This window comes from Ciconia boyciana, chromosome 2 (assembly GCF_034638445.1).
Source record: "Ciconia boyciana chromosome 2, ASM3463844v1, whole genome shotgun sequence".
Taxonomy (NCBI): domain Eukaryota; kingdom Metazoa; phylum Chordata; class Aves; order Ciconiiformes; family Ciconiidae; genus Ciconia; species Ciconia boyciana.
In genome coordinates, this window is record NC_132935.1 from 152,595,595 (window position 1) to 152,608,504 (window position 12,910).

Here is a 12,910-nt window from a genome sequence, read left to right on the forward strand (position 1 = left end):
TGCATTTTAGAAGTTTACTGTATTAGAAGCATCTGTTCCTTCAACCAGAAAAATCAGGACTTCAGAGTCAGGAACAAAAAGAAAATTGATACAACTGCCAGGTTGAACAGATAGTCTTTGAGAACTCAGAAGAAACCACCATACACGAGAATGCTATAATATTTTCTGCCTTCAGAAAAGTTTAATTGTCCAATTGTGAAGAGAATGGGCTATGCCATAAGTTTTAAGCATCTTACTCTTTGGCCATGTTTCAAATTTGGCTTGTATTTCAAATTATGAATGAACCCACCCGAAGTTTTAGATTGAAGGGTGAGGGGCTGGTGGGTTGGTTTGTTTACAAGTCAGTTACTGTAGAATCACATCCTGCACGCAAACTTTTATTTTCCAAAAATAACCACGCATGAGATACTCCAAATGGGGAAGTCTTTGCCACCCCATCGTATCCATAACCCATTTGTACCACCACTAGAGCTCATTTGCCACATGATGTAGCACAGCCTAGGAAAGCACACAGAGAAACAGAGATCAGATTTTTACATGGAGGAAAGGGGCAGCATTACAATTCTTAGTTAACTCGGATTTTTAAGGACTAAACTTCTGATCACTATTTAACTCATTAAAGGGTTAAATATTTGCAGCAGCATGGATTTTTTCCACAGCAATTCACTTTTCTAATGATCAAAAAACACCCCTCTTGTCCCAATCTTCTCTTGTCACTAATAGTTGATATTTCAGGGGAAGGCTTTGTTAAAGTTTTTTTGAAAGTTGTGTCAATTAGAACTTACTACTGATCTCCTCAAGAAATTAATCAATTTTATTTCCAGGAAACTAACTAATTGTTTACTACAACAACTTACTGTGGTATAACCTTCTTTGTGATAAGACTTGATTTTCTGATGTTATTAGGCCAATTCTGACAATTCAAGTTTGGAGAAACTGTACACCCTGCCATGCACAGCAATAACTCATGTTTAAACTTTTAACTGTGAAGTTAAAAATCACATTAAAAAAAATCCCCCTTAAACCATGTATCAAATAAACGAGCTTAGAAAAATCTATAGCATACACATGATTTGACAAGTTTCCTTTCCTCTTGTATTCCTCCAAACAAAGGCCATTGTAGGATGTTTTCACCAATAAACTGGGGGGGGAACACGGACAAACCAAACCCACAAAACTATTCATAAGAGTTACTTTGATTAATTTCTGAAAAATTGTTTCAAACAATCTTTTGCACACAACTGCAAAAAAACCAAAACACGACAGGTAAATGTTATCAAACATTGCAATCCACTGAAACAGCAGGTTAAGCACTGACATAATTCATCAGCTGAACTGTAGGATGATTTTATACTGCTGTGATCCATACTGGCTTTTATTGAACATTCAGAAGGTAAAAGAGAACAACAGAAGTATCAGTTTTCAACACTGAAGTCCACACAAATATGAGACTTTTCCTTATGGTTCAAGTTGCTGTTCCACCTTACCTTTGACAATCTTTTTAGCACAATCATTGTATACTTGTTCCTGTGATGTGTTTGACTGAAATACACGGTCAAATATATATGGCTTGGACTGGAAAAAAAAAGAGACACAGAAGAACTATTCAAAAAACAGATACTAGAAGTAGAACAGGAAGGTGTTTGTTTATATAGTTTAGAAGTAGCCTATACTGTCCCAGCCCCGTCTTTTGTTTTAAGCACTTGAAGACTCTGGCGAGGAAATCAGCTTATACAGCAGTGCCTAAATCTTCACATGCTTGCCTACAAGTAAGCCTTGAATTAAATATATTCAGTTTTGAAGTGCAATCTAAATAGTTCTCCAGAACTACTCTGCCACATGACCTCAATTTACTTGATTTACAAGATAAACCAATACCTAGTCTGTACATGGGAGAACCCTTTACTCTCTTCTACTCTTGCAGCAGGTTTACTCTGGTAAACCCAAATTATTAAAAAGAGCTTATACCACACCGCACAGAATATCTGTCTTGGTAATATTTGTTAAAAACCTCAAACCAAAAAGAAACATTCAGATCACCTACAGTCAGCACAAGAACTATCTCCCCATGCATTATACCCTTAAAATAAAGCTCTATAAGCAGAAGAAAAAGGCCACTTTGGAGGAAGGGAACCTTTCACAGAAGACTCATCTTGGAAGACACTGTAAGAGGAAGCTCTGACACAGCTTTTTGGAAGGAATGCTGGATTTTGCTTTGTTTTAAAGAAGAGATTTTCATAACACAGTTCTAAGCAGCTGACAATCCATTAGGATATGAACTATTATGTTCATCTTACGAAGTTCAAATTTTTGTAGCATTTTCAGAGCTTGATTTAGTAGGTAGCCAAGCAGATAGGCAAGGTTTACAAGGGACCTAGGTCAGTCACCATCGCTAAACTCACTGCAACTCTTAAGTGCTCCATTTTGCCTACATTTAATTCATTATCATCCTCCCCCAAGGATATTCTGGAACTGCCTCCCTGGCAAAGAAACAAGTATAGCTTCCATCTTTCACCCACCCACCACATTCCCTTCCCCAGCCTGACGTTCCATTTGTCTTTTAAAAAGATCTAGCATAACACCACACAAAGCTTTTTAGATTCAACACATATCTGTCTGCTGAGAGGGCTTGAATTCAGGTGGATGAGCTCCCTCTTGGAAAAAATAATTACAGCATTCACTGTGTAAATACGCTCAAGAAACCACAAGACTCACTAGGCAGAAACTACCCCTAAGGTGCTAAAGTTTGTCAGAGCACTTGTTTCACAGCCAGGAAATCACAAGCCTTCTCAATTACTCATTTTAGCTTCAAATACACCTCAAACTCATATGTTCTACAGGTAGAATTGAGGCCATTACATACACCAGAAGACAAACAACTAACAAGTTCAAGTAACCCTGAGGTAAGAAAATAAAGACTGAGAACACATTACATAAAAAGGTAAGTCACTGTAGAAAAGACAACACTAGCTATACATTTTATTTCTCACTAGCAGCTACAGTTTCAAAAAGCCTCCAACTTCACAATATCAATCAGCTACACTACACACTGCAAAGTCATCTACATCACAAAACATTAATCAGATCTGTTTCATGCTGAAGTTCTTCTGCATATTTGTATGCACTGAAATAGTACCATTTTGGAGGATCATATTTACCATTACACATTGGAAAAACATAGTGAGAAGAGCGATAGCATCCAACGTCACTGCAAACAATCTGTGCAGCATTAGTAATTTGTGTGTTTATACTTGTAAGATTTAAACTCTTCTCCAAATTATCGCTCCAGAAAATATATAGATGACAATTATTCCAATTAAATTGATTTTAGAAGAATTAGGGGGAAGTTCCTTGATAGGATCTTCTGACAGTCTATGCAGTAACTGTTAACAATACTCACTATTTCTCAGATCCCAACATACCTGATCTTTGCTGTTCCCAATAGAGCATGACAACTATGAGAACAGTAAAGTACATCAGAATGCAAACATTACTTTGCATAGTATATGTGTTTGAATCTATACACATACATTATTGTGTATTTATATATTACTACAGAATATTTCTGATGCCAAATAGAAGATTTTTTTAAATTTACTTCAAAGAAATCCAACTTAAAAAAAAAAAAAATATATATATATATATATATCTCAAGCCTAGTTTCTGGTACAGGAAGATACCTTGTTTAGAAAGAACTGTAGGCACAACCTGCACTAGTCTGCAACCATCCTGCAATCTACAGGTATTTGCAGCAGGTTCTGAAAAAGCTTTCCTTCTCTAAATTTTTAAATAGAGTTTAGAGAGGTTTGGGGTTTTTGGGGTTTTTGTTTGTTTTTTAATTCTTCTGCCAAGCAAAGGTTGACTGAATTGAACTATTCTTCTTCATCTGTGTTAAAGGAAAATTACGTTTACTAATTTGAGAGTAATCCGTAGACACAGAATACTTTTAGACTATCTACTCTCCAAATGCATTCGTAAGAGAACAGAGCCAAATTACAGTATCTCATATAATTACAGTCTCTTTTGTTTTACAAATTGTTAATATAAAGAATAGCATGTATGATGAATGCTATGGACTAGTAAGAACAGAAAACCAAGCTGCAAGGACTTCACTCAGACAGGAATGCCTTTAATTGATTTTGTTTATTTATACAGTGAAAGCTGCTAGGCACATGACAAATTCCAATTTCCCTCAAGTTAACAAATGCTACCAACATATACACAAAATTTAATAATTTTGAAAAAAAAAAAAACCAACCCTCACAAGGGGTCCTGTTTATACCACTTTCACTTCCTCATCCCTTCCAGGTGGAAAGTGGAATATTTGTTTACATGTCCTCAGTATTATATGTTCCTAGATGAAACCACAATACAACTTCAAAGCACTCAAAAATCCAATTACATATTTCACTCCCCTCCCAGGTCGCAGTACATTTATCACACCTACGAAAACCCACATTAGAAGCATGTCCCTGCTCCATCATTACTGAATCAATATCTAACCAAGTAGGTTTAGCCACACAGGTTCTGGGATAGTTATGTTTTAAGAATACAAGTTACTCCCACTCATATGGTTTCACATCTTTGGCATCTGCAATGCCATGTCTTATCACTTCTCTTTACAATCTACTTTCTGCTGTAAACAAAACAAACAGTATTACACAGATTACCCTGCCCTAGAAAGCCTTCTCATTACCTTTAAGAGATTAATCAAGAAAGATTAACGTGTCAGATATTTTTTCTATACCAGATGCCTTTTCTTCCTCAAGTAGTAAACAATCTGATATTATGATGGAACTGAAAACACGAAAGGTCCAAGCAACATTACCACATGGTGTCCATAACAGTGGTAGTAGCAGTGTTACTACCATGATATGATGCTGCATTGACATACTCCAGAAATTTTCAGCAAATGTTACTCAAATGCTAATAAAAATTTAAAACATACAACCTATAAGCAACACAAAATATCAAGTAAACAAGCAGAGCTTCTGACTTCCACTCTCCAAATACGGAGAATTCAACATTCACTCCTTGCCTAGCATTTGTTCCGTCAGTAATCAACTACAAGACAACTTCAGCTCCTATAGTTGCTTGTGCTGAAGGGATGTGGTCCCACAGCAAAAATTTTGCAAGCACTCTCACAGCCCTCAAAAAAGTACATCTGCCAACATGATTTAGCGGTAGTTAAACTGAATCTTAATAAAGCATTTATGTTTAAGTACACAGTTCTGCAGTTAAGTTAAAAACTAGTAACCAGTTATCCTTATATAAAAGGATGCTCAGCCTACATAAATTAGGCAAGATTTGGAGCACACATGAGAGTTCATTCTTCAGAAAAGTTAGTTTTTCTCAGTACCTTCAATGAGGACTACACAAAAATCTGTGATCACAACTAGACTGAAATGTTACCTTAAAAGTCCTAGAAATACTTAAGGTTATCTCCACAGAAATAATTTAAAATATATTTTCCCATTGTAACTTTCTGTAAGCTATAGAATTGGTTACTCATAACACTACCTTAGTTCACCTTATTTTCTGTGCATTCGTATCTGACGCAAAGTCAACAGTGAAAATTGACTTGAAAAATCAGTAGCATATTTTTATACTACAACATATCCAGATGCTCTTTACTGTTTTTTGCTAGAATGGACTGCTAGAGCAATATTATACCCACCCATGGTTAGCTTATTCTTGGTAAGAGGTTGAAGTAATAAGTAATGGGCTTCCCTCCCCTTTAAGTTTCACATCTTTAATAAAGAACATTCTTCCCATCAGCACAAAATATGGTAAAAGAAAAATCCCACACAAACAGTTTCTGGAAAGTATGATGTGAAATACCTGACTCAGTTCTTCCTATTACTAAGCTAAGGTATTGCTGCTTTGACACACCTAACAGAGTCCAACATTGCGAATGAGTGAAAAGGCACTGTTCCAAATCAGCATTTTATTTTTAGGATAAGGAAAAAGGATTTTCTTCTTGTCCTAGCTCTATGCATACAAAACTGCAGCCGACACAGAACAGTTAGTGGATCTCAGCTCTTTCTGCTCTATTTTTCTTATTTCTGTGCAAATACTGCAACTCAAGTATCAACTTTTACAGCAGTTATTTATTGTTGTTACAGAAGGACCAAACAATGTAATTTTATTTTTTAAAAAAGTGTGACTGGAAACTCAATTTGCAGCATCAAAACAGGGAGAAATTTTGGAACAAGAGTTTCAGCCAAGCTTTGCTTTAGTAAAGAGTTTCTTCTAAAGAGAAAAGTAAGCACTGCTGGCATAAAAACGGTCATTGAATTTCAGAACAACCACCAAATATGAGTGAGGTGTTCCTATGCAAGTGGTAGAGCAGCCAGAAGTATAGCTCTCCCTTTACACATCACTGTAAGCTAGAATATTTGCTTTCTGTTAAATCATCATACCAGTATCATCTGAGAAACTTCTCCATTATCTACCATTTCATGGAATGAAATAATAGTACTCTGAACAAATATGAAAATATAGGCAGGTAGCCACGATTCTTTCTTAAAAACCACAGAAATAAGGAATATATTATGATCATTACCAGAAGCATTTGGACGACAGAGGGGTACCGCCCATTTCTGTGAATGCCCGTAACACCTCACCACTTCAGTCATTTGACAGTACTGTTTTCAGCTTAGGCTTCAGTCTGAAATCCTCGAGTGTCACTGTATTCAGTAATCTATCTTATCTTTTGGACAGTTGTAAGATGAGCAAGACTAGGTATAGAAATATTTTTTAAAAAGAAGTATAGATATGTTATGCAGAAGTATAAAGCTACTCAGTTGCAAGCAGTTTTACATTTGAAAAAAAGTACATAATGATATATAAGCTTGCTATTCCTCCCCATTTCATCTTACTCAAAAGTCTGAAATCCGTGAGCAAATTGTTATTAATTTTTGTATATAGGCACATTTATGATGTTTAACATAAAAGCCATATACTCATAACAAGTCACCATACTATCTGTTTTAACAAAACCCTTATATTTAATTAACAGGAAGAGCCATTGGAAAGAAGCCCCCTTTAAGAATTTAAAAGCATTTTACTAGTTACAAAAGTTTCACCTTGTGGAAGGACAATACTTTTTCAAAGTCTGAGCTCTTTTAAAGAGACCAACACTGTATGTCCCCTGAAACTGCTATTACACACTAGCTACAATTAAAACAAGTATTTTATCTAACTCAAATCAAAACAACTCACTTGTCCAGAAAGACAACCACGCTAGTAATTACATAGGAGCTAGGAAGAGAAGGGAGGATAGATAGCTTGGAGATGACAGGGGATTCAAGGAAGGAGGAAGGTTTGGTTATAATCACTGATTTCCCTCCCCACCCTCCTCCACGGAGGAGTCAAATCTGCAGTCTGGTATAAGCTCTGCTTCCAGTCTCCTAGTTTGCACCTCCTATCTACCATTACAGGCAACTCTCAAATATTATTAAAGAAGCCTAAACTGTTTCAGCACAGACCCAGGCGCACACAGAAGGTGCAAGTCCTTCAGGCAGCTGAGGAAAGCAGCTATTAAGAAAAAAAAAAAAAGTGTCTCAATCACTGTTCAACAGGCAGCCAATACAACATGTAGCAATAAAGACAGAAATCAAACAGCTGAAAGTAACCAAACATACAGCTTACTGAGGAATGTTTTTAGAAACTGTTTCATGAGAAGGACTGTTTCTGTTACTATCCTCCCTTGGGCAATTCTACAACACACACACACAAAAGAGGTGGCTGGCTACAGCCTCAAGTTGGAAGGTTCATAGCTTTGTCAAAACTCAGGTTGGTTAAAAAAAAAAAACCCACACAAGTTAAAGTAATTGTCTCAACAGTTTTAGAGAATCAAGTCATAACTGTGAGAACATCAATCCTGTCATATATCCACCATCATAAAAACAAAATCATAGAATATCAATCCTTTATTAAGATTTTTTGTGAAACAGAACTCAAATACTGTCACTGCTACCCAATCTAATAATTTTGGGGGCATTTTTCCCAAAGTCAGACACAGCAAGTCCTGAACCTAGGACCACTGAAGGATTTTTTGTTGTTGTTTTAACAAAGCAGAAAACACCAAAGTACAGTTGTAACACTAAATATTAACCCCAAGCAGAAAGCCCCACATGATCCCTCAGGAGCATGCCATCAGACTGTTCTACTCAGATATAGTAACACCTCAGCCAAATTCACATTTTAGATATTTTTAAAGCATACTTAAAGAATATTTTTAAAATGTTAAGTTTTCTGTTCTCTTTAGACTAGAACTACTGAAAGAATAGGAAATGGAAAATTTATTTTTAAAAAGTCCAAAAACATCAAGGTTTCTAAACTTAATCATGGATTTTAAACAGAGTATATAGTGAATGGGTATTAACTGGTAGAAGTGAGATCATTTGTTCTAGTTAAATTCTCAATTTTTCAGGCTTGCTTCCTTACTCTGAGGAGTTTACCTGTACAACCTCAGGAAGAAAGATATGCACTCCAAGATGCTAACTTGCCAGCTGAAATAAGCCAAATTTACCTCATTTCACAAGCATGCTACCCTTCTTGTAGCTCCAGACTCACAGAATTCCGCATTTTATTGACAAATTTGGTTGAATATTAACAGACTAAAGCACTAGTATTTAGTAAGTCATAGTAAAAAAGTATTTTATTAAATCTCCTCCTTCAACTTCAGATACTGCGCAAAAAAGCTATTCTTGGTAGACTCAAGAAACAGTATATAAAAAACAAAATTTGAAGACAGATAATAACTGACATCTAAGTTACTTTCAGCAATGCAGAACCAGCACCATCTCTAGAGAAAAGTATTTATATGAAAACACAAATTAAAAGTTAGCAACAATAAAACAAACATTGGGAATAGAGTGTGCTTGTACAATACCAACCAAACCAGGCAATAAACTACTTTAGTTTTATATTCCAGTTCCACTTTGTAGCTAAATGATGCGTTGAACAAAAAGGAAAGGATTATCTTTTCCCCTGTAACATCCAGATTGTTTCACAACAGGCCTCATACTTTGCAAGGTGACTTCACTTAAAATACATTTACAAACATGTAACAAGCCAAACGGTCTGTTTATTCTGATTTTTTAAAAAGTTATCAGCCAAAGACTGATTTACAGATCACAAGCACCAACGAACTGGAGCCCGCACTCTTCTGCATTTTCTTCCCAAAAGATTCTCTGGAGACAATTACTTGGATGGCAGCTCCAATGCACGCATTTTGAGCACGTATTTAGCAGTCAAACTCATCACGGTCGCCAAAGCCAGGGACAGCCTAGCCGTGGGACACACTGCAGGACTCGCCTGTTACTCTCCGCCTGGTAATTCACGCGTTTTCCGTGGACACACTGAAGCGTGCCCTGTGGCTCGGGCTCGGCAACGAAACCTCACGCTACGCCCCAAGTCGCAAGCCCTTCGCTAGAGCCTTTGTCAAAGCTTTCCTGACCTGCCACCACCGACGCGTCCCCACAACCCAACGCCCACTGCTCGGGGACCTCTGTCCCCACCAGCTCCCTGCTCTTTGCCCGACCATACCCACATCCAGACTAGCCGGCCCCGTCCACAGCTCTGCCTGCCCTCCTCCCCTTCTCCCCCCCCCCCCAAAAAAGGCCGCCCCCCTTCCCGAGGCGTCCCCGCCCGCGGGCGCTCCCAAGCGCCTCAGCCCTGCCGTCTCGCCTCACACCGCGCCCATCCTCGCGGTATCTGACCCCGCCGACCCCGACACCCCCTCCCCCCCGGCGCTTCCCCCGCCTTTCCCGTCCGGGGCGGCCCCTCACCGCAATGACGACGGTGTCTTCGCCCTGAAACTTGGCGATGTACTTGTCGCCACGGGTCACTTCGGACTCGTTGAGGGGCCTGAAGCGACACATCACTTTGATGTTACACTCCGCCGGGTCCGCCATCTTAGGCCAACGCCGCCTCCGGGGCGCTCAGCTCCGCCGCCACCCGCTGCTGCCTCTACGCCGCCCGCTCCGGGGGTCTCGCAAGCCGCCGTTGCCGCCGCTGCCAGGAAGCCCGCGTCCGCCCAAGCAGAAGGGAAAAGGGAAGGGCTCCTTCCTGGCCGCCGCCGCCGCCTCCCGCTCTCACTTCCTCCCCAATATGGCAGCCATGGCGGCGCCTGCAGCCGGCGAGTCCCGGCCCTCCCTCGCCGGGCAGAGGCGGCGCCGGCGGCAGGGCAGGCGGGGTGACGTCACCCTCCGCAGCGCCCAGCCCCGCCCCCTCGACTGGGACCTGCTGCGCACGCGCGGCGATGCACAGGCGGCCAGGCCCGGCCCCACAGGAGCTTTACGGCGCAGGCGCGCAGTGGTTCCTGCGGTGGAGGGACAGCTGCCGCGCGCGGGTTCGACGCCCACGGGACTGCCGTTGGGCTGAGGGGGCGGGGCCTCGCGAGGGGAGGGGCCTGCTCGGGGGCGGGGTTCGCGGGGGGCGGGGCTGCTCCGCAGGGGCGGCAGGCAGGTGCGGTGGGCCGCTGCCGGTGGGAGGCTGCCGGCGGGACGGCTCCCGCTCTCTCCCCGCCGTAACGGGCCCGGCCGCGGGGTGCGTCGGCGCAGCCCCCCGCTCGCCCTCCTCATGGAGCGGAGCGGGCTTGCGGCCACACGGCTGGTGTTAACCTGGGCCAGGGTGCTGCAGGGAGAGATGGAGACCTCGCCCAGCCGCCCTGGGGGGAGCGGTCGAGCCCCGCTTTCCCCCTGACGGGGCGGGCTGCGCTAACGGCCGGTGCCGGGGGCTCGCCGGTCTTGGTGGCGGTGAGGGTGGTCGCGGCACGGCCCTCTCACCCGCTGCACGCCCGAGCAGGGCAGTTCTGGTTAGAGCCGAGTTTTGTAAGTGCGCCTGAAAACTGAGAGGCCGGGTGTGAAGTAAAGGCTTAAAGCAGACGGTTGAGAGAGAAACCTCCCGTATTTCTTTTGTTTTTTTTTTCCTTGCTCGGAGAGCTAAAACAGGAAAAAACCCACTTCCACGAGGTGTTCACAGACGCCAGGGAACTGCCAGTGCTTTCTAAATTGCCCGCGAACCGTGCTGCCTGCACGCCTCCTGAGCGGGGAAGCGGAGAGCGTCCTGGGGCGGGGGCCGGGGGGGACCGAGCGCGCCGCAGCGCGCGGCCCGTGGTGTCACCCCGGGGGCGGAGCCTCTCAGCGCCTCGTCGTCCCAGTTTAAAAAAGAGTCTGCACAGTATTTTCTTTTTTTTAAGCTTAGTTTGTTGCAAGTTTTATTTATTTATGACAGGGAGTTCTAATTCTAGTCAATTCGAACTTACCGACTGTACCTAGAGTAAGAACATCGTCAGGTGAACCGTTCTGATCAGAGATTCTCGAGTCTCACGAGTTTGTAACTCTTACATCCAGGTATGAACTTTCAAACTGGGACAAAGTACAAACTCGCAGTTTGCCTATGTTAAGTCTGCATCCTGACAGAAATCTTGATTTGTACTGGAAATTTTTCAAATAGCCTTGAAGTTAATTAAAAAAAGAGGGAGCCTTTCTCTTAAATTAGTAAATTTTAGTAGGCCAGAATGACTCAGAATAGCAATGTCCTTCCCTTAAAGGTACTCTCTTTTTCATTAAAAAATGGAAAAAGATTACGAATTTTAACGGGGACCACCTGAAAACAGGCATCCTCTGTTTTCAAGACCTTTCTCAGTTTAGGGATTTCAATGGTATATTTTCACTTAGGATAGGTGCCCAAGGTGAACACTGCTTCTAAACTACTCAACACAACAGAAGAATTACCTAATAATCTAGTTTCATCTACAGCTTCTTTTCACACAGTAATACCAAAAATATTTTTGTACCTAGTTTATCTTATGAGGTAAGCTAAGTCTTCTAAATTGAGTTCATGTTGTAACAAGTTTATTTTTCCGCTGTGGTTAAAAATTCTGCAGGACTGTGCTGTCTTGTCCAGGGCAGAAACAATTACACCTCCCGACCTATCAGTACATGTGGAAATAGTTGTCTGGTAAAGCCAAGATATATATTCAGTCTTTAGAAGGCGCAGTGCTGCTCCACAACATCTAGCATATGACATATATAGACATCTGTCTACAGTTCTGTTTGTCTGTGTTTTCAATAAAATGTTTTAAACTTTATTGTTATTAGCCTTTAAGTGTCAGAAAGCTTATTTTTGTTGACTGCTATTTTAGAAATTATGAATTTATATCGCAGTCAGCAAGATATATTAACACATCTAACTCAACTATTTCTGGGATTATTCACATGCTTGTGGCTAGGGATGTTCTTATACAGCTGCTGGATTTGGATCCTCACAGATTTCCTATGATAAAAGGTTATTACTTTTATGAAAAGTGTGTAAATTATTTACTACTTTTTCAATTAATTTGCTTTCATACACAAGGAAAAGGAAACGTTAACTGCAAAATTAACAACTTCATGATTATTCCTCCCAGAAGTAAATGTTTCAGCTGCTGAGACATCCTTTACCCCAATCTGTTTAAGAAACTTCTGGTTCTCATTGTCCATAAGCAAAGGGGATGTATCGTTAGCTATACTTGCTGACATATAGTACCCAATGTAAGAACATCTCAGTAAAGGAATAAACCTCATAATGCCATGATTCTCAAGAAAATAGATGCTTGGGCTTGCTTACCTTTTCAATGTTTCAAACAGCAGACACTCCACAAAGACAACGTAGACACATTCATAGGTAATTACTCATTTTAACTATGTTGAAACAAAAAACGTCAGCATATGTGAACTATGTAGAAGAAACTGCCCACTTTGAAGCTGTTGGTTCTGTGCAAACTCTCAGAAGAACTGACTGATGGTCTCTCATACTGGCTGTGGAAGCCCTTAATAAATGGGCTCTGCTGAACTGAACGTGCGTGCTCTCGTATCTGTTTCAGGGACTCTGTCACGACGTTTCTCTTCTCTGATCT

At 41.0% G+C, this 12,910-nt stretch overlaps 1 protein-coding gene across 2 annotated transcripts in view; it reads right to left on the minus strand.

The window, feature by feature from the left end:
* Window positions 1-10,184, minus strand: part of KIF5B (kinesin family member 5B) — a 42,024-nt gene extending 31,840 nt beyond the window's left edge. Inside the window, exons 1-2 of one of the 2 annotated variants that reach the window (XM_072854589.1) lie at window positions 9,798-10,184; window positions 1,488-1,575 (exon numbers count right to left, since the gene is read on the minus strand). In XM_072854589.1, coding sequence (XP_072710690.1) covers window positions 1,488-1,575; window positions 9,798-9,923 — 214 coding nt within the window. In that variant the 5' untranslated portion in view covers window positions 9,924-10,184. The remainder of the gene's footprint in view (window positions 1-1,487; window positions 1,576-9,797) is intronic. The other variant, XM_072854590.1, reaches the window with a different exon arrangement.
* Window positions 10,185-12,910: the final 2,726 nt, after the last annotated feature.